Source organism: Chenopodium quinoa, unplaced genomic scaffold (assembly GCF_001683475.1).
Source record: "Chenopodium quinoa cultivar QQ74 unplaced genomic scaffold, ASM168347v1, whole genome shotgun sequence".
Classification (NCBI taxonomy): domain Eukaryota; kingdom Viridiplantae; phylum Streptophyta; class Magnoliopsida; order Caryophyllales; family Amaranthaceae; genus Chenopodium; species Chenopodium quinoa.
The window spans coordinates 2,037,245-2,059,275 of NW_018744745.1; the positions used below are offsets into that span (position 1 = coordinate 2,037,245).

General features: G+C 32.8%; 1 protein-coding gene and 1 long non-coding RNA gene across 5 annotated transcripts in view; both read right to left on the reverse strand.

Annotated features, from left to right (window-relative positions):
• Nucleotides 1-13,172, reverse strand: part of LOC110703659 (large proline-rich protein BAG6-like) — a 34,626-nt gene extending 21,454 nt beyond the window's left edge. For 2 of the 4 annotated variants that reach the window (XM_021881454.1, XM_021881453.1), the window contains exons 1-13: nucleotides 12,959-13,172; nucleotides 12,285-12,407; nucleotides 10,926-11,043; nucleotides 10,500-10,607; nucleotides 10,259-10,377; nucleotides 10,064-10,144; nucleotides 3,036-3,206; nucleotides 2,830-2,899; nucleotides 2,585-2,739; nucleotides 1,282-1,446; nucleotides 1,120-1,191; nucleotides 468-594; nucleotides 47-361 (exon numbers count right to left, since the gene is read on the reverse strand). In XM_021881454.1, the coding sequence (XP_021737146.1) occupies nucleotides 47-361; nucleotides 468-594; nucleotides 1,120-1,191; nucleotides 1,282-1,446; nucleotides 2,585-2,739; nucleotides 2,830-2,899; nucleotides 3,036-3,206; nucleotides 10,064-10,144; nucleotides 10,259-10,377; nucleotides 10,500-10,607; nucleotides 10,926-11,043; nucleotides 12,285-12,401 (1,618 nt within the window). In that variant the 5' untranslated portion in view covers nucleotides 12,402-12,407; nucleotides 12,959-13,172. The remainder of the gene's footprint in view (nucleotides 1-46; nucleotides 362-467; nucleotides 595-1,119; nucleotides 1,192-1,281; nucleotides 1,447-2,584; nucleotides 2,740-2,829; nucleotides 2,900-3,035; nucleotides 3,207-10,063; nucleotides 10,145-10,258; nucleotides 10,378-10,499; nucleotides 10,608-10,925; nucleotides 11,044-12,284; nucleotides 12,408-12,958) is intronic. The other 2 variants (XM_021881456.1, XM_021881455.1) reach the window with 1 other exon arrangement.
• A 5,136-nt stretch (nucleotides 13,173-18,308) lies between these two features.
• LOC110703597 lies at nucleotides 18,309-21,805 on the reverse strand. The gene is made up of 4 exons (XR_002507704.1): nucleotides 21,640-21,805; nucleotides 21,095-21,232; nucleotides 19,414-19,470; nucleotides 18,309-18,328 (listed from the first exon to the last, which is right to left on the reverse strand). It is a non-coding gene; the product is annotated as an uncharacterized LOC110703597 (long non-coding RNA).
• Nucleotides 21,806-22,031: the final 226 nt, after the last annotated feature.

Below are 22,031 nucleotides of genomic sequence, written 5' to 3' on the forward strand. Positions count from 1 at the left end.
TAATACGGACAATTAACAGTACAATAACTAGTATTAAGAAAGTTACCAGGAGTAGTCTGATTGTCTCTGCGCATGTTTTCAAGGAGATTTCTGATCTGGGAATTTACTTGAGAAATAACTGATGAAAATGAAGCAGCATCTGGAGATGAGGATGTGGAAACAACACCTATAGGTTGTGATGTAGTAGGAATTGGGGAAACAGTACGAGATGGTACAGTAGCAGCAATAACATTCCTCACGGGGAATACTCGGGTTGCACCAGAATCACCGGAGGCACTAACACCACCATGCTCACCCTGTGCTCCTTCTCCACCAGCAGCTCTTGCACCAACCGCAGAGACTACTGGAGAGAGTGATGTCCCTGTATCATGAACAATCCCATATTAACCAACCTAGAGTATGTTTATGTACTGCAGCAGATCAAAATCTCAAGCAGCCTTTTTATAAAATAATAGGAATCTTCTTACCAGCATGTATGTGAATGTTAATCTGCCTGGGAGCACTTCCAATTATCCCAACTGGAACAGAAGTTCCCGTATTTGGAGCAGCAACAGCAGGAGCACTGAAAAGTGGGCTGGTTTGATGGGGAAAAGGCTGCATATATATAATAATAATTAAAATTATTTAATGGAAGATCCTAGCAACATACAACAGCCCTTCCAGCATCCAGCTAAACAAAAAATATTCCAAGCAGCAGCAAAACTATAGATCCAAGCAATTTACATAGATAAATAAAGAAATACTATAATCTTATAGACGAACAAAATGTAGCAACTAGCAAGTAGTGGTGGAATGCTTTTGAATAACAATTTTAATCTGAGGCATTCCTTTACAAGCATAAAGCACCAAAAGACAAACAAGCAAACCCAGCACTTTAGGAATAACTAATCGACAACTATCATCTCTGAACACATCATTATATCACCAACTACTACTAAAAAATCAACTTAAAAATATAAAAGTTGATAAATTATTTCACTCAATCTTAGCAGAGATCAGCTCCAAAGAAGTAAAACCCTAACGTGATAAGCCAGGAAAAATAACACCAGTTCCGTCCTCTTATCAAACCAGTTTCACTAGAAGAGTCACCATCTTAAGACAATAATTGAAACAACTAACCTGAACCATTATAGGATTAGGTCCCGAAGGCGATATGTAGACTGCATGTCCAGCATTAACCACAGCCTCTGCCTGTAAACCAAACCAAGAAAAATGAGGATAAAGCACTCTATCAATTAAATTTGTAATATCAGCTAAGTGTATATGATTGAGAGCACGTACAGGAGACTGCCCCATTCGCAACATTAATATGGTCCGACCAAGTTCTAGCAAAAGAGCACCTAAATGCTGCATTGTTAGACCTACTTGTACTGACTCACTCTGGATCTGACTCCTCACAGAAGCATCAGTGGATCCAGATTCTTGCTCCAACCGTCCTGCAATGTGCTAAATGCATACAATTGCAACAAACTGGTATCAGCATAACAAGTTGGATCACATAGAAAGAAGGCAAACATGTCACTTCTATAATCATTACTTCATCAGTTTATCAATCTTCCACATAGATATACAGAAACTTAGCAAACACCAAATCAAGAGAAGGCAAGAAACAACCAGTGCCACAACAATTAAATTTCATCAAAAATGTAATTCAAAAGTTCACAAAGCCAAAAAGATAAAAATGTAATTACAATACAAATACATCGACATCACACAAGATGACATTCTTCACATGGCTTCCAAAGAAAGTTGTATGAAAGAGAGAGGAAAATAAAGCAGGGAAACAACAAGCTGCCATAGGAAAAAGGTAGAGAGAACTGAGAGCAGCAAGGGAACGTGATTCAACCCTCAAACTTAAATCAGCTGAAGCTGTGTATTTGGCACATCTAGAATACAAATCAAGGAAACAGACATCCAGAAATCACTGCAACCTAATGTTCTGCGTGGGATGGGTCGATGAGAGAGAGAGAGAGAGAGAGAGAGAAAGAGAAAGAGGAGGAGGGGAGGGGGCTAAAAATATATTCACCCTGCTGAAGGGAAAAAAGATGATAATGCAACCCATAATGACTTAAGCTATCAATCTTCTCACATTTTTGTTTCCAGGGAAGCTCAATGGATACCATTTCATCCACCAATAATAAGAACACAAGTGATACGTGTGCTTTAGGAAATAGTGGATCCATTATGTGGAATCTTTCATCCAATGTATGGGTAATTTAGAATTTAAAATGTTAAATGTGTGTTAAGCTGCTCACTATCACATTATTAATTGTTTTACTATCTACATGAAGGCATGAAGCATCATCCTAGCAAGTAATAGCATGTGTTTAATAGAAAAAGTAAAGGGAAAAACAAATGTGTATGGTGAACTGATGAGCTATTTAAAAGGCAACATTGTAGTCCATTAAAGTTTGGAAATCAAAAATAAGACAATATATCACTACAATTAGCCACCTTCTTCATTGAAAAATCCTACATCTTTCAATCAACTTAGCCCACGACACTAATCTATTCTCAATAAGAAAAAATATACTAGTATATGCACAACTTTAAGCAAACAAGAGTACTAAGGTATGCAGCGTACAGAAAGTGATGCAGCAGCTAGACCACTCAGAAGCCGTTCTGCACGTCTCAAAACTATGCTTAATGCTTCGGGTGTAGGCAATCCTCTGATATTCAAGGGTAATTCCATAGCTGGTTGATCTGCCAGGCCACTTGGAGATGCAGAGGGTTGATATCCTACAGTTATGATGAGACAAGGTTAACAAGGAAAACCAAAATGGAAAAATAAAGAGAAACAATTCAGCAAAAGGTCTTATGAAAAGTCACCATTTTGAGAGAGAAACCCCTCCATGCGACTTATAAACTCAGAAAGTGTGTTGAGTGAATCTGGAATTGGCTGAGACACCAATTAAAACAAGCAAGATTATATAGTCTATAAAAATAAAATACGTAGTAATAATAATAAAAAGCAAGGTAACGAGCGATAAAACTAAACAGGCACAAAAAGATAGCACAAACAGAGAAACGAGTACCATGTTTAGTGAAGGCGGTGGGATTGAGATTCCGGCTAAGGGAACATGGAATGGTTGACTCAAGAATGGCTGCCCAAACTGTGTTTGATTGCCGGCTTGGCTTTGACTCCCATTGCCACCTTGGCTTTGTTCTGTATCATTTCCCTGAGGAAGTGGGCCAGAAGGATTTCCCTACAGTTAAACAGAATAATCAACTAACTTTTCAAATGAATCATGCTCTATAACATTAAATATAAAATTATATTCCATTTGCATGTCAGTCACATCGCTGCGTGGCTATTAATTAAAGGTATTGCAAGACCTAGTACAAGAACAGGACACAAGAGCTACCACCTAACTGGCACTGAGACAAGGAAAGAGCAAAAAGCCTGGTGTGAAGACTTTGTAAGTCGCTACTCCTCATCTTTCACAAATCACTATCGTTCAACTAATCAATTTTAGTTAGTAAGTTATAGTAACACAATTTTTGCTCATTATGTTTGTCTTGCTTTTAATCTACTTTCATTTCAATACATTCTTTCTTTGTTATAAGTTTTGCGGATGATTCCTATGACGATTAATGTTAGCTATCCTAAAACATTTTGGGACTAAGGCAATAAACATCCAACGAAAAACCTACAACATACTGGGTAAATACAATGATAAAAAAAAAAAAAAGGAATAATCTTGAACCTCTTTGCTTAAATTGCTGTCTTCAAAATAACACCCAAGTCTATTTATACAATCAGCTAACAACATTATTGTGATAATACTATATTGCTGTAGTTGGACAAAGAAACTAAATCAACCTATTCCCTGCACCCCATCCCGACTATCTTGTCTCCCTTATCAAACTTCTAATGTTTTTATTCATTTCAAGCCTCCATGGAGTCCACCCCCCATCTTTCCGATATGTACTTATCCCTCTACCTTCATTCCTTTCCGCCTGTCCCTCTAATTCGACTTTGGATGGAGCTGGTTTTGTGTAGTGCTAGTGTAAAACAAGGAGATGATTGTGATAATTCTATGTAATAGAATATAGCAAAAAGAGTTTGGTATTAATTCTCAAGGTAGTAAATCTGGTGACCGAGCCTCCGAGGTGGCATGTGTGCTTTCTAGATGTCCATGAAGGATGATGAATATTTGTTAGCCACTGTGAGTCCATGGCAATGGCTATAGAAGGAATTTAAAATAATAATAATAATTATAATAATAAATAAAAGTTATTCACCATTGTTTTCTCATTTGTTTTCTTTGGTTTTTTTTTTATTTTTTATTTTTATTTTTATTTTAAACCCCAAAGGACAAGCTTAATTACTTAGATCATGCATAGCAAGCTCCAGAAATCGAGTTGGGATCACAATCGTCGGCCAACCTCCCAAGGGTGAGCAATTCATGTAAAAACCTATTCCCTCCTCTCTAAACAAAAGACCAAGACACATTATCAAAACTATTACACAAAGCAAGGATACTCTCATTAATTATATGTAAGGAGCTGGAACTAGCCACCCGATTGCGAAGAGCTTGGATCAACTTCTGAATGCCCATGTCTTTCGCAAGCTGCACCCCAAAATCAACTTCTAGATCACCATTTTTTTTTTCTCATTTTCAATCACCAATTTCCCAATTTGGTTAGCCAAAACCACTCTTTTAATTATTTTTCTTAGGGTTTTCATTTGAATAAGATGGCAGGAAAATGTCTTTAATCTTACAGTCTGAGATTGTGAAGTTACAAGTACTCAACAAGTCAGCCATTAATGATGATAGCAATTTAAGATGAGATCACAAAAAACAAACCAAAAAAAACAAAAAAAAAACAAAAAAAAAAAAAATCAGGTGAGGAAGAAAGAAAAGGAGAGACAAATGTCAAAACAATCTTCCATTTCATTCCAAATGAATGTGATTATCTTAAAAGGAAAAAATGAATAAAAAAAATGAAGATATTTTTGACGAATAATCCACCTTGTTCGGCGTGCTCAAAATGAGCCAACCTTTACGTAATGAGGGAACAATCTCATCTTTGCCCCTATTTTTTCAAAACCGTCCCTTCACAGGCTTAAAAGTTGGTAACAAGTTTAAGAAGGTGACTTGCTATGTGTCACCTTCTAATTGATCCTCTTTTTAATTAGCAAATGGTTTTGCATGAGAATGAGGTATTTTATCGTAAGGGATGGAGGAAGAAAACTTTTGTGGAGGACTATACAGAATAATCACTTTTGGTTCATGTAGCTGACCCTATTTATGGGATTAAGGCTTTGATTGATGATTGAATTAAAAAAAAAATAAATAAATAAATAAAAACAACAAAACAAAAAACCGACACACCACCCTCCCTTCTCATTCCCCCACCTGAACGCCACCCCTGCCCACCCCCGCCATCTCGTAATTTATACTTATAGAACAACATAGTCATATTGGATCTTATTAGATTTGTCTCAATGATAGCAAATGGGAAAAACAAAATTGTTGCAAGTATAAAATAGATATAAGAATGAAAGTGTAGGCACGAAAATTTTATGTAAGTGCCATATTGGATCTTATACAGGTCAAAATATTGTATAAAGTTTTTTAACTACTAATTAAATTCAATTATTTTGGGTGAAATATATTAAATTAGCCCATTTTAATTATTTTAATTAAATTGTTTATTTAATAGTGAAACCAACTAATGGGTTAAGCTTTTATAAATAAGTTATGATTACCAGGTCAAAAGCCCAACTCTAATGTACATCAAACCCTAACCCTAGGGTATCTTCACTCTAAAAATAAAGCTCTCTCTATTTCATTTAGAGGGAAGAGGAATATAAGTAGAATCAAAATACAGAGAAAGCCTCTCAAATAGTCTAAACCTCTCTAGAGACAACCTCTCATCAAATACTCTAAACCTTTCTAGAGAAAATATTTCAAAACCTAAAAAAAGAAGAACAATAAACATTCGACGTGCCGTTCTACTCTACAAGATACCCGTGGAAAATATCAAGCCTCAACACGAAGGAATGAAGGAATTCAAATCATCAAGAACATCCGTTCAACCTAGGGGTGAAAGTAATTCGGATTAAAACCGAACCGAACCGAAAACCAAACCGAATTACTAATTCGGTTTCGATTTTTTTTGAATTCGGATTGGATCGGATTGAAAAAATTAAAAAATATGGATTACGGATTGGATTCGGTTTAGGGTTTAAAAAACCGAAAACCGAATTTCAACCAAATAGTTTAAGCTCATTTTCTTTTTCAAACTATCCAACCACTTTCCCCTTTCATAAATAAACTTAAAAAAAAAAAAAAAAAAAAAACCTAATTCTCAATTCTCCTTTATCAATATCTTACTCTGTCACAAAGAATGTAGTTAACATGAAATGATTGGAATTTTCTAGGTGAAGTTCGAGTTTCGAGTTTAAATGTTGCAAAAGAAGGGAACAAATTTCGGTTTGGATTGGATTCTAATTTGAAAAACCGAATTAATTCGGTTTGGATTGGATTGGATCGAATCATAATTCGGTTTGGATTCGGATTGAGATTTCTAAAACCGAATTAATTCGGATTGGATTCGATTTTGGCTATAATCCAAACCGCAAACCGAACTTTCACCCCTAGTTCAACCTCTACATCAAATAGTAATTGATCGAGATCAAGCCTCATCGGCCCTCGATGTCCCTCAATCAAGAATTCAAATCAAAGGTCTACATCAACAACAAGTCAAAGGTCTAAATCAACGTAAGCAAAGTTCTGCATCAAATCTTTGATTGAAATCAAGTTTCAACGGCCCTTGTTCGAGAATCAAGTCAATCCGTGAATTACGTCAAAGTCAAAGTGGAGATCGAATCAGAGGATTAAAATTAGAGATTGTACCCAAAATTATCAAATTAATAAAATTAACATTTTGTTTCATTTATTTTTACAGAAAGAAAAAAATTTTAATCTTATTACCTAATAATATTTAGGTATCATACTAATATAGTATATACAATAACTAAAAAGGAAATTATCATAATATCACTATATTTAGGTATAATACTATCCTGATAATATAATTGTTACTATAATAACTAAAAAGGAAATTATTGTTTCAAAATAGCTAATTCAGTGTCAATTAATACTCCTAATACTAAATTCAATCACTTAATTTAGTACAACGGAATAGCTCCGATCCATTTTGTACTTTCCAGTTTACACTATACCTTTTAATGCTTGCCAATGCAAATTTTTTGTTATAAATACTCTACCGTTCCTTTCATTTTTAATTTTTATACTAAACCTTTTTTGTTTTTATGCTTGCCAATGTAAACGTTTAATCATAATTCTCCCTCCATTCTTTAAAGTCTACTCACTAGCTTTATTTTATTTTAGATCTACCACATATACAATCTTACCCCTTTTACCCAACAATTACAAAACATTTTCACACTCTCTCTTATTTTATCCACCTTTATCTTACACCCACCAATCCTTTTGCATTCTCTCTTTTACTTTATCCTACTTTATCTAACCACCATTCTTTTTAATATATATATATATATATATATTTGGCATGAAGTAACTGTAGTAGAATTAACCCCCAACTTACTAAGCAATTCAAAAGATGATATCTTCCTGACCTAAACATGTCATCTATATAAATTAAGTGTGTCTCGAGTATCACCAAAGTAATCCCTTGTAGCCAATGATAGGTTCTAAAACTTCTAATTAATATATGCTGCCAAAGATAAGTGGATTGCAATATTTCATAAATTTTAGAACTATCAAGAGGAGATTATACAAGCTCAAAGAAGGGGAAAATAATGAAAATTTAATATTTTTAGAAATGACTATGTCCTCATATTTCTTACGATCTTACTTGTCATCGACATCATAGTATGTCACAGATCTTAATATATTACTATAACACTACATATGTAGTTACGTACTACCCCCCATTTCACAATGTCCTTGAAAAATACTTTTTGCATAAGAATTAGATGAAGACGAAAGATTACATGTAAATTGTCATTCGGTGTAGGATAGGAGAATAAAATTTGAATATCATAACCAAAAATGAAAAAAGAAAAAGTGTAAAGAGCTAAAAATAAGTTAACAAATGAGAAAGAGTAAAAATAAGAAGGAACAAAAGTAATATTATGCTTTTTGAAATTTAATAGGTTAGCTTAGAATAATACCAACCATCAATGGCGTGTGCAAAATAATACTAACTTTACTGTTTGCTATTAGTGGTAGCACCTTTTGTACTATATGTGCAAAATAATACGCCGGTCACCGGAAAAGTATTACGAGCCGTCTATATTTATTATTATTTTTTGTTATTAATTTTCTGTTTTCTTTTCAAATTATATATTATGTTAACAATTTCTTTTACAGTGCCATCTAAATTAATAATACCCCACACCTTTGTTAGGCTTTTTTTTTTTTTGTAATTGTCAATATGTATTAATTTTATTTTTTTCAAAATACATGTATCAATTTTTACTACCACACAATAGTAAATAGGGTATTTAAATGCATTATTATTTTGACATAATTAGTTTTAAAAATTGTTTAAAAAATCCAAAAAAAAATTCCCCACATTATTTTGGTCGGTGAATGTGGGAAATTTTGGGTTTTTGAAATAATTTTTTAAACTATTTATATCAACATAATAATCCATTTATATGCCTTATATACTATTATGTGATAAAAGAAATTAATACAAGTATTTTATTTTTGAAACAATTTTTTAAACTATTTATATCAACATAATAATCCATTTATATACCTTATATACTATTGTGTGATAGAAGAAATTAATACAAGTATTTTGAAAAAATATATATATATAAACACATATAAACAATTAAAAAAAAAAAAAAAAAAAAAAAAAAAAAAAAAAAAAAGAGGTGAGGCAATATTAATTTGGATTATAAAGGAAATTGTTAGCATAATATATTAATATGTATTTTGAAAATAAAACATAAGATTAATAAAAAAAATATAATAATAATAAATATAAATAGAATATTCCTCGAAATACTTTTTGGGTAACTGGCGTACTATTTTGTACATATAATACAAAAGGTGGTACCGCAAATAGTTGAGTTCGTATTATTTTGCACCCACCGTTAATAGTTGGTATTATTTTAAGACAATTTTCCAATTTAATGTTGACTACAAATAGAAAAGTAATCACTTTGTCCCATATTAGTTTATACACTTTCTTTTTTTCCATTTGTCTTATATTAGTTTTTACAGTTACATTTTAGTTCAAGACCCCATTATTATTTTACTACAACCATTTGTCCAATATCAAAAATTAGGGTTCTAACACTCTCACATTGAATAAAAGATACTCCACTACCATTTATCAAATTAATACCACACTATTTCCTTTCACATCTACCTTTCTAATAAATAACAATAATACAAACAACTTATCATCTTGTACATGGAATGATAAATGTCAATACTTATTGGGAATGGACAATGATTTAAGAGGTCACACCTTATGGTATTCTTACCCAATAAACCCTAGCCTCTATTGATTGGTTAAAAAAAAAAAAAAAGGAAAATCAGGGCCGATTTTGGACATTAATAGTAGTTGCTATATTTATTTGTGATTGTCATTTTTTTTTTTTTTTGCTTTTGATGAATTAGACTCTACAACTTGTAACTCATCAGAATTTAAAAACAAAAGTAATATCATTGATTATCATCAATATTCAAGAATAGACCACAAAATTGCACTCAACCAATTTAATTGGAAATTGTAAACTAAATTGCTAAATTAGGATCTTTAAACCTATCTACATCTATGTAAATATCATCCAATTGTCACATGATTCTTTATTGATAGAAATTGTTATGTTCACAAAAAGTTAAATTAATTTCTTAATGTAAAAGATACTACTGTGTTTAGCTAATAACCCTTTAAGTTATTATCCCTTTGCCAGAACGGTTCCTGACATAAGTCATCATCAGCAATGCATTTCAAAGAGTCAAAGATGTATTAAAAGTAAGGATTTAATACAATATATACATAAACTCATGAGAATCATATACAAACAGATTAAAATTCTCACAGAAGCAATGTTTGGAGCACCAAATGTAGCATTTGTAGTTTGATTGCCAACACCTAATGAATTCAAAACAGCTCCAATAACCTACAAAATAAAGAGCAGATTTTTTTTTAAACTTCTTGATTACTAACCAAAAGAGAGGGGAAAAAGGCAATGTAATCACAGTACACATTCCACTATTATTTAAATCATACGCACCCGACTGAGATCAGAAGCACCTCCTTCACCTTGATCACCAACATTGAGGGTACCAAGAACAACACTATGGGAAATTTGACCAACACGATTCCGAGGAAGCCCAGCGCTACCATCGATTCCTTTTGATTCAAAAAAAAAAAAAAAATGAACCGACAATGTTGGTCATGCTTCATAGAGATACACTCTTCCCACGAAATACAGAAAGAATATGTAGGATGCAGAATAGAATAACATTACATACCTTGAGTGCTAATGTTACCAGCAGCATCAGTAGAACCAGTACCAGATGAAGTTTGTGGTTGGGTTGGTTGCCTTTCAACTAAATGCAAGGTATCCCCACTTTCCACATCTGAAAATAGTCAAGGAAACACCGTAGCAGAAGATATGTGAACTCAGCAACACAAATTAGATTTCCGACGATAGGGCCACAACGAACTCTTCAACACTTGCCTTGCAAGCGATGATACTAAACATCAAACAGCATGTCATACATAGAAAGCATAAAGATAGATTTATCAAATTCACACAATCAAATCTCATCTAGACAACAAGAAAAATATGTTTGGATCTATCCAGACAACAAAGAAAAAACACGTCATGGGGATTCTGCTGCTAGCATAAGATGGAATTTTATAGAAACTAGATATTACAACTAGTTGCAGGATACGGTACTCAGAGAGTACGTGTTCATCCTTTAAAACCTTTCCCCTGAATATAAGCCGTTGCTGCCCCACAGGAACACCAACTTTATCAGCAATAATTCCCTTAAATGAGGACACGAGCATCTGAAACATCAAGATTACAAATATATCAGATCACTGCGTATGTATGCTTAATTTTAAAGACCAAATATTTTGATACATTAAGATAACACTTTATATATATATATATAAGCAACATTAACATTCCAGAAATCTAGACTTCTCATTCGATAAGCCATTTTGGAAAAAGAAAAAAAAAATTTGAACAACCACCATTCTATAAAATTTTGACATACAGAAATAATTCAAATAGAGTCAATCTTATATGATAACAAATCAACAATCAATTTGTTACTGAATACGACACACTTATTCTGGTCTTGCAGCCAACTCAAATAGCTGAGAATAGTTTTACTGGGAACGTGATACCAGCTTCGTGAACCAAATTTGTGCAATCAAAACACACAGTGAACCCTATGTGTTTAACAAACTTTAAGACCCAAATAGCCAAGTCACTACAGGTAGCATTACGCTCTTATTCATATATCATGAAATGTATCGTACGGTTGTACCACATACCATATAACATTGCTTCCAAATCAATATATACATATAGAATTAGCAACCAACCTAATACCTTTACTAGATAATTACATACATAATTACATAAGATAGTGTATTTACTGATGTTATAAATGAACAAGCTCTTGCAAGACTGGCATTAAATACTTTCACTTCATGAGCAAGAAAAGGCGCGTAGAATTTAAGAAAACCTTCCGTTTCACATAATTATACTCCACACAACAATCTTGAAACCCTCCACTCCAGCCGTTCTCAAAATAAGTTTTTCAAATGTGAGACAAATAAGTACACAATAAGCTTTGCCAGAAATAGAATATAGGGTAAAACTTACCTGAATTATCATTAGTCAAGCCTAACCCCAAACAAAAATTTACAGCCAAGCCTTAATAAACTGCATGATAAAGACTATCGATGCAAAATCATCAAGTAGATGTTTTTCCAAAAGAATCTTTTCAAGCCTACAGTCAGGTTTTATTTTACAAGAATAATTCTATGTCCAAATTGATTCGTTAAGTTAGTTTAATAATGACAGTATTTCAAAACCTATAGCTAAGACAACATTGAAATAACACAATGAGATCTCAATATTTAATTTTTTAATATGGAATGTAGAGTCATAAAGCGCAATGATGACATGTAGATAAACGTTCCTTTCCCCAGAGAAAAAATAAAGTTAACAGGAAAATAAGCAAGAAGAGTAAAAGGAGCCAAGGAGGTCAAGATGAAAACAGTAAGACACCTACATTCTTGTCGACCTGAAAATTATACGTCTGAGAGTCCAAAGTCTTGATGTTGAGATCCAAAGTTGAATCAGGAGCGCCACTTGTGCTGGCACCCTCTGTAGATGGCTGCTCCGCCATTGTAGTCTACAACGCAAATGGCACCACAACAATTAATCAACTTGCACAAGCTATATAATGATCATGGATATCCAAGACAACCTAAATGCGCACACGACAACAATAGTTCCAGGTGCCAAACAATCACTTAAAGCATAAATAGACGCTCGAATAACAGATAGAGCAAAAGCAAATTTCGAGCCATATGTTAGACAAAACCTAAGCCCGACCCTGAGCAAGGGTAGGAGAGGCAGGCGCCCTAAACCGGAGGAGATGAAGTCCATTTTCATGGTAAGGGTCATATAAACCTAAGCCAGCAACACATTAGCAATCACACTAGATTCAATTATCAAATTAGGCTCCAAAAATCAAGTTAAATTCTACTTGATTAAACATTTTAACAGCAAAATTCCGGCAAAAAGATCGTCAATTATAATCATTCATAAATTGAGTATTTCTAACCAAGAATTCAATAATTAAAATAAGAACCCTAAATTGACTATAATTACAATCAAATTAAAAATTAACACTAGATTGTGAAATTGATATTCGATGATTAAAAAGCAAACACATTTTACCTCAACTCAAAAGCTGGTTGAATGGAGGAGAGAAAGCTTAGAAGCAGCTTTAATGGAGATATCAGAGTACGCTTCAATGGAGGAAAGAGAGAGAGGGGAGAAGCGAGACAGAAGAAACGTGAAAAAGGGTCTGGAAGGGGGAAAAGGAAAATAATCAAAATATAGATCTACCAGGACCAAATCTAATTAATGACACCAGGTAATCGTAATGAGTACTCCCTCCGTCTTTTATTTACGCACTTTTTTTTTAAAGCTTATCTACGTTACCACGGTCAATTGACCAGATTAGTAAATAAAAAAGACCCTTACCGATATTTTGGTAAAAAAATCATTCTAACGACAATTTGGTAAAAAAAATAACCCTAAGCGATAAGTTGGTAAATAAAATAATCTCAGGCGACAATTAACCTAAAAAATACAAAATTTTCGACAAAGTACTCACAAATGCTTAATTTAGTTCCTTTTTCATGTTTTTTTTATCAACCCTTTTAATGGAAATAACAATTTCAAGAAAAAAATGTTGAAGTATCAATTTCACTTAAGTTTCATACCCCTTATTAACGAAATTCTTTCAAAAAGGGGTTAAAAAAAATGGTATTGGGATTTAGCAAAATAAAAAGGGGATGGCATAGTAATTCAAATTCTTAAATGGGAAAAATAAATTTAAAAACACAAAACACAAATTAAATTAAGATTTTTAAAGAGTTTGTCGACAAAAATAAGATTTTTGGGGCTAAATGTCGCAGCAGTTTATTTTTTTTTTACCAAACTGTCGCATATAGTTAGCTTTTTTTACCAAATTGTCGCCAGAGTAAGTTTTTTTACCAATTTGTCACTAAGGGTCTTTTTTATTTACCAATCTGGTAATTGGCCACGTTACTACGTACTTATTTTCCTTTTTGGCCGGAATTAAGGAACTTAAAAGATTCCTTAAAATTTATTATTAAAAAGTACAAATATACATATAGGCTTAGAGATAAAAAAAATGATATCAAAAGTACAAAAAGAATAATTAAATTATGACAACTTATCAAAAAGAAGGAACATTGTAAAAAAAAAAAAATCCTTAAATAAAAACTAGCCTTTTATTCATAAATAAATTGCATTGAAAAATGAATTAGGAAATATCAATAAGTCAAATATGATTAAAGAAATTTAATTTTTGGGATTGTAATTGAAAATGGGGATTAATTAAGGGGGTTGTTAAACACCGCCCTCAAATCTTCGAGTAACGCCCACAAAATAAAAGTAAATTTACAAACTTACCCTTGTGTATTATCCCAATTGTTTTTAGTTACTACCATATTCAATCACTTTCACCAACATCCATTTCACTCCACTCCTTAAACTTTCACCACCACCACCACCACCACCACCACCACCCTTTACTTACAAATCACCGTCATCTAACCTTTTTTTTTAACACATAATAGAAATTATATGAAAGCCCTTTAACTAAGCTAAGGGTCCAAATTACAAAGTTAGCTGCATCAATAAGTTTATGGCAAAATAAGATGCTAACTAAATAAGCAAAATAAGGAGCTGTATGAGTTTTCTTATGCCGAATATAAATTCTTCTACCATACAAAAGCAACAAAATAAAACTACTTAGATTACAACTAATAGAAAGTCTTATGGGTTCAGTTAAGCAATAAAAGTCAGCGGCCTAAGGAACTAAATACCACGGAACTCTCGCATTTGAGCATTAAAAATAGTTCTGATGCAATCAGGAACAGAGGTGTGATCCCTATGCCCCACTGCCATATGTATTCCAACATTAGCAAGTTCATGAGCCATAATGTTGTCCATCCTTCGAATGTGGCGCATATCAACCACCTCAAATTCAGTCATCAATTAAGCTGTTTCATTAATAAGAGCAGCAAGTTCATGGTGAGTAGTGTCACCCATAATATCAAACATCACTTTGATTGAAATATCATATGTTTCAACAATGATCGTCTGGAAGTGATGAACTTTAGCAATTGTAATGTCTTCCTTAACAGCAAGTAACTCAACAGCCAAAGGGGTAAGGGCATTGTATTTTCTTGTGAAACCCATCACCCACGAGCCATCCTGCTTCCGAACATAGCCACCTCCAACTGCATCACTAATAGCCACCTAAGCCTCGTCAGTAATGACTTTGGCATACCCTTGGGGGGAGGATTCCAAGCAAGTCGATTCTTACGAGGGGTTAGAGTTATAGCTTCCATCTCCCTCTCATTATCCTGCAATATATGGTTAGTGCATTGATGATCTATAATAAAGCTATTAAAAACAGAATGAGAACTAGCAATAGAGAGATCAAAGACCGCTTTATTTCTAGCTATCCATAGATGCCATATAGCCACCAAAAATGTCATTTTCCAATGTTTATTTTGCTTCAAATTATAATTCACCCAATCTGTCCACGAAGCATTATAAAAAAAATAGGAAATCAAAGTGGTCAGGAAGACTAATTTTGGAGAAGAATGTATTCCATAAAATAGCTGACATCGTGCAATCTTTGAAAAGATGAATATGAGATTCAGTATGAGAAGAACATCTAGCACAATTAGGAGAGATGGAAGGAATGAAAGAGTTAAGTTTTTCAGCCACAGGAAGGATACCATGCATACAATTCCAAACTAACATTTTGTATTGAAGGGACATTTAATTTTGCAAATAGATTTCCGAGAGGAGCAATGATTGGAGGGGGTACATTTGTTAGATATGGAAATATGGTAAGCTGATCTGATATTGAATGTACCATCCTTAGAATGTTGCCATTGAATGAAGTCTTCAAAGTTGGGATTATTAGAAATGGGAATGGCTAGGATAAGTCAATGATTGACGAAGGAAGGAGATGATGAATATCACTAAGAAACCAAACTCCATTTCGAATAATATTTGCAACCAACTAGTGGGCTTTGGAAAGAGGGACATCACTTGTAACACCCCCGATTTACTAACTTATAATAAACGAGAATTAAAAATAAAATAAACAATCTTTAAATAAAAGTTGCGGAAGCATACACCTAAATCGGAGGTATCACCGCCACACTCAACAACCTGTCAAGTGTTAAGACTTACAAAATCCGAATAATACAACCCAATAAACTAGGTAGCCTATTTATACAACTTTACAAACTCATGAAAGCATACTAATCGAAACATTTGAGCTCCTTTAGCTATGACCACTTGATCAAACTTGCTTGGGAAATCTTGACTGATCACCATTAAGGACTAATTCCAAAATATATAGATCGTCGCAAGGCCACCATAAGAAAAAGACACAGCCGCAAACACAAGTAACACAACAAAACAATACACACGTCAGCAAAAAGCTGAGTAATCACCACATATCAGAATACAAAGAATAATATAATAGTTAACATTACTAGATCAATTAAACAATGTAGTTCGAAACTACATTACACATTGTACTCTGAAAATAACCTTTATCAACTCAACCTCAAATAAAATACACTTCACTCAATTAACTCGTAACCAATAAGTGTGCCATGCTCTTTGTTCTATACCTAGCCTTGGACATGATGAGTAATACGAATAAATAAACCAACAAGTATAAAACTTAAATACTCTCAATAACCAAAAAACACCTTAAACCAGACCACATACGGGCCAATTCCCACTGTAGGGGATTATAAAAAAAGTAATAAAAATTGTACCTTATTCTGAATTCATGATTATCATCCTCTCACCAACATGCCAAGGACTAAGGTATATAACGCCGAGCCTCAAACCAAGAACAAAATAATAATTCTCAACCTTTTGATCTCACACATCGATCAAATAATAATTCACAATCTAATAATAATAACTCAACAATGACACAAGTTCCCAAATAATACAACAATTCAATTCAAAAACATCTTAACTCTTAGGGAAATAAAATTAGTTCCCAAAATTTATCAAATCTCAACCCAAAAATAACACTCTGCATTAATAACCCTAGACCTCAAAACAATACTCCCTAGATCAACAACATTAAAAATAATAACATAATCAACATAATCAATCATACAACAGAATAATACAACAATTAACTTATATATCAAGACATATTAACCAATATATATACAAAACTTGATCATCATACGAATTACAACAAATCATAATACAGAGTATTTGCACATAATTATAAAAAAAGTATATCACAAACATCTCTAAAAAAGTTTTGTGTGATTACCTTAGGCAAAAATTAGGCAAAATTAGGCAAGACACTCCACCTTCACATTAAGCAATTCACACACATGAATTGCAAGTTGGGAGAAAGTAATTATTGATTGCTCAAATGTTATCATGGAGATTATAAGTATTAATTGAACATATGGGGCTGCTATAAACCCACGGACAGAAGGTGAAGAGAAGGATTTTAATATCAAAACTTACGGCTGCACAAATATTAATAGGGTTAAGATAGTTTATATACGCTTAAAACTAAAGAGTCATATTTAAATTAAAATAGGGTTTTAAACCTTTCTAAACTCTAAAATAAAAATATGAGATTAGGAAAGTTATTTAATAAATAAAAATAACTACTTATTTTTTAAAATAACTATGTTATATAAAATCATAAAATATTCGGGTATTACAAGTCATGAGAAGATAAAGAGGTTTGATGCCAATTCAATGATGATACCAAAGGGAAGTGGATCAACCATTACCTATTCCTATCTTCATGCCATTAGCCAAAAGTTCTTTTCCTTTCAAAATATCTCTCCAAATTTGAGATAGAGAATTGTTAGGGATATGATCAAGAAAGGCAGAGGACTTAAGATATTTCTCATTAAAGATGCGAACCCAAAGCTTATTGGGATTGTTCAAGATAGTCCAACCGAGTTTAGACATAAAAGCAATGTTCCAATCTCTAAGTCTCCTAATTCCTAGCCCTCCTATCTCCATTGGTTTAGTGACATGAGCCCAACTACTTTGAGGATGTAACACCCTAGAAATTCCTTTCTTTTAAAACACCAGTTTCGCCCTGTTTAAAACTTTAAATAGGAATATCTAAGACATTACTGCCGCTGTGAAACGGCTAAGGCAATTTTCAAAGACACACATTGAAAAACTATCTTTAAAAACATTCAAACAAGTCAACTATAAAGTCAACCAAACTGAAAGTAAAGTCAAACCCAAGTCAAACGAAGTAAAATAAAATCAACCTACAACTTGGAACCACCATAGGCCCTTATCAAAAACCAAACCAAATTCAAAACCTCTTCGTTAGTCACGCGTAATACAATGTCATAAATAATTAAAGCATTAAACACATCATATACTTATGAAAATTAGCATGATTCGCTCTTCACTCATGCCCATTCATGAATATGCTTCATCACCTGAAAAGCTTCTCTCTACTTGTTTCCACTACTCTCCATTAAAAATGGGTCATCATAGGGCCAAGATAAAGACAAGGCCAACAAACACAAAAAACACACAATCAACAAGGCTGAGTACATAAGCATAATTAATACACTAACATGCATTTACCTATCAACACACAACTTACCTTGTCGCATCTGCTTTTCCATCATACAACATCCAACAAAACTTCTCAACTAGACAACTACATAATTTATTTAGCATTGATTACGCATCGAACGGGTTTCCTCCCTAACCTCCCCCAAATAAATTGAGGTTACTGACACGGGAGCTAACCGTGCCAGCATCAATAACCACTCATAGGTGGCGGAATTCCTGCGCATAATAATAATAAAAGAATGTACAACGTCCTGTACTCCAGTAGAATTTATGGTTAAATATAAAAACCCATAACTCTCCCCATATGTTCATACTCAAGGTATATACGTTCCAAGAGTTTTGGTGCGTAATCTCTTTCACTTTACGTTATTTACAGATTATTAAACTTGGTGATGACTCATAAACCATAAATGTTCAACCAACAATAATTATTCAATCAACCAACTATACCAATTTAATTCTGGAATAATTAGTGACCACATAATATTTAATGTTGAATCCTTTTAAATTCTACCTCGGTGCTAATGACACCTTAAACACATAAAGCGCCACAAATCCTATCCCTCTGTGTTAAAAACACCTTAAGTGCACGAAGACACCAAAAATATAATTTATTTCTCGTGTTCAAAGACACTTAAATAGCTCTTTCCTCATGCTTAAAGCATCAATTAAAGTTATATGAACCATAATAAAATTTCTTTTCAATATACCAAACCAAATTAAATATTTAGTTTAATTAAACATGCTCTCTAATATGCCACAAATAAATATGTGGTTCATAAATAATATTCCAAACCATTATTTTCCATTCAATAATCCATCATAAAATAACTCATGCTTCACAATCCAATCACCAATAACACCCAAATCATAATTTCCAATCAAAACCTAGCATGATACTACGTGTACTCAACCAAACACATTTAGCATGCTATTTTATCAACATAATTATGCTAAGTACACAAACGTACCTCAAATAAGCTATTAAAATAGCCGTGTACACTACAACAATTCCCGAATCAAGTCTCCTACATAAAGGGACAATAATACTATATTAATTACCCTTGTATACACAATTTTCAGCAACTTAAATTCACTTTAGACACTTAAAATAAATCTGAAAATTATTTTAAAACCCATAATTAAACTCTTCTTTAATGGGTAATATAACCCTTTCATAAAACCACAATTATTCTACTTTAAATAAAATTTCAGCATTATAATTTAATCAAAAACCCATTAAAATTTCATCAAAACTCCATAAAAATACAGTCTTTAAGCTTTATTATTACTTACAATCAATGGGTATATAAAACTCCCAAATCAATTGTAAGTTAGAACCCTAAAAATCAACACTTTAATAATTAAAACCCTAACTTTTAATACTTTATAAAATCTAAAAATTAAACACTTTATAATCTAAAATTTACAATCTTTAATCATTAAAACATAATTATAAAATATATTAATCATGTTTAGACAATTAAAATAAAAAACCCAAATTATAAAATTATAGGATAATAATTAAAACAAGATAAAGGAGGAGAGAGAGAGAGAACCACCAAGGGGTGGTGGCCGCGGCTAGGGCTGTGCACAATAGGTTAATCGTACCGTTTAGCTTAGCCTTAATGGTACGGTTAACCGTTATGTCGGTTACTTAAAATTTCGAACCATAACCGTTTAGCTTAGCCTTAACGGTACGGTTACAGGTTAACCATTAACCGTTTAATAAATTTTAAACCTTGCATTACTTCCAATAGTTCCAAACATCCAACTCTAATACAAACTTAAAAATAAAGTAATAAACAATAAAATTCATGTTCTAATTAAGATTACAAATCCACAAACCAAATACATTACAAAGTTTTAATTCTACTAAGTTTTTTTTAAAAAGCATAATAAGTAATAACTCAAATATTAAGTGTTAAAACTCTTTAAATCATTTGAGCTAGAATTGTCTACGGTAACTGTTAAAACTCTTTTAATATTCCACTCTAACAAGCATTTTTCAATGGATTTTCCAATTACTTCACCTGAATGACCCGAGACAGGACAAAAATTGATTATTTTTTTGTGCAAAGTCCACTCATCATCAATAAAGTGTGCTGTCAAGCACATATAACTTAGGTTTTGGCCAGAGGTCCAAGTGTCAGTAGTGAAACACACCCTAGAAGATAGCTTACTTAAAAAGTCCTTTAACTTACTCCTTCCTCTATGTAAAGACTATAACAATCTCTTGTTATTGTTGTACGTGAAGGAGGAATAAATTCAGGACACAATTGTTTACAGAAATGTCGAAATCCTTCACGCTCCACAAAAATAAAGGGTAACTCATCTAAAATAAGCATTCTAGCAAGTGCCTTCCTACAACTATCTGGATCAAATTGCCAAAGCTTAGGGACTCTTAACAGTTTGTGGGGTTCCATCTTCACCTACAAATGTTTTTGTTTCAAAATCAATGAGCTTTTGTTTTTTATTCAAGTTGGCAGGATATAGTTTGCATCTATTAATATGATTTAACATGCCACTAGTCCCATTTGATGACTTATAAGCAATTAACTTCTTACAATATTTGCAAGTCACCTTAGTGTCACCAGCTTTATCAAAATGATTCCATACTGCAAATGTTTTTTTTTTTCTATCAATACTTACAGAAGTTCCTGCTGACTTTTTCCTTTTCTTTCTGGAACCTTCCACAACAGTCTCTCCTTGACTTTCTAGTTCAAATGTTTCATCTTCTTAATCTTCACTCTCGTGCATTGAGTTATCATTAACAACACTTTCCATAATCTGAAAAATTAATCATTAATTGGAAACAAATTTAATTAGAATGGTCGTATAAAATTATAAATGTTCAATATAAAGCTTGCTTAACTAGAATACTTGTCAGTTGTCACATGCAAGAAAAGCATTTATAATTTTATTATTATAGCAATTAAAAACTTAGAATAGTTGTATAAACGCTACAAATCAAGCACAACTAGTAGAATCAAACAAAATCTACCTAAATTCATAAACAAAATTAACAAATAATACTACAATTAAGTAATCAACATATTCAACACACTAATTCAAAAAAATAAGCATAATTAACCATCTAATCCTACCTAGTAGTCAAGTACCCAATTTCCCCAAATTGATTTGTACACTAATTCAAAAATAAAAATATGCATAAATCGAAAAGAGAGAAAGAATACCTAATAGATCTGATGTTCTAGTGAGTCGGTGCGTGAAGGCTCCGGTGAAGTCTGAACTCAGTAAGTGAGGTGAAGTGAGGGACTGAAAGGAGTGAAGGGTGGAGGCTAAAGAAGTGAATTGGGAAATAAGAGTTTTTTTAGGGTTACATTATATATTTTCCCTATAAAAATTAAAAAATATATATTTATTTATTTTAACGGTTAACCGTTTACAAAAACTTGTAACCGTAACCGTAACCGTTAACCGCTATATTTAGCGGTACGGTTAACCATAACCGTTTAATTTCAAGGTTTGGTAAATTAACCGTTTAAATGAGCCGGTTACATCGGTTAACGGTTACGGTTTTTTTGCACACCTCTAGTCGCGGTTGGGCGCCGGCTAGGCGTGCGGT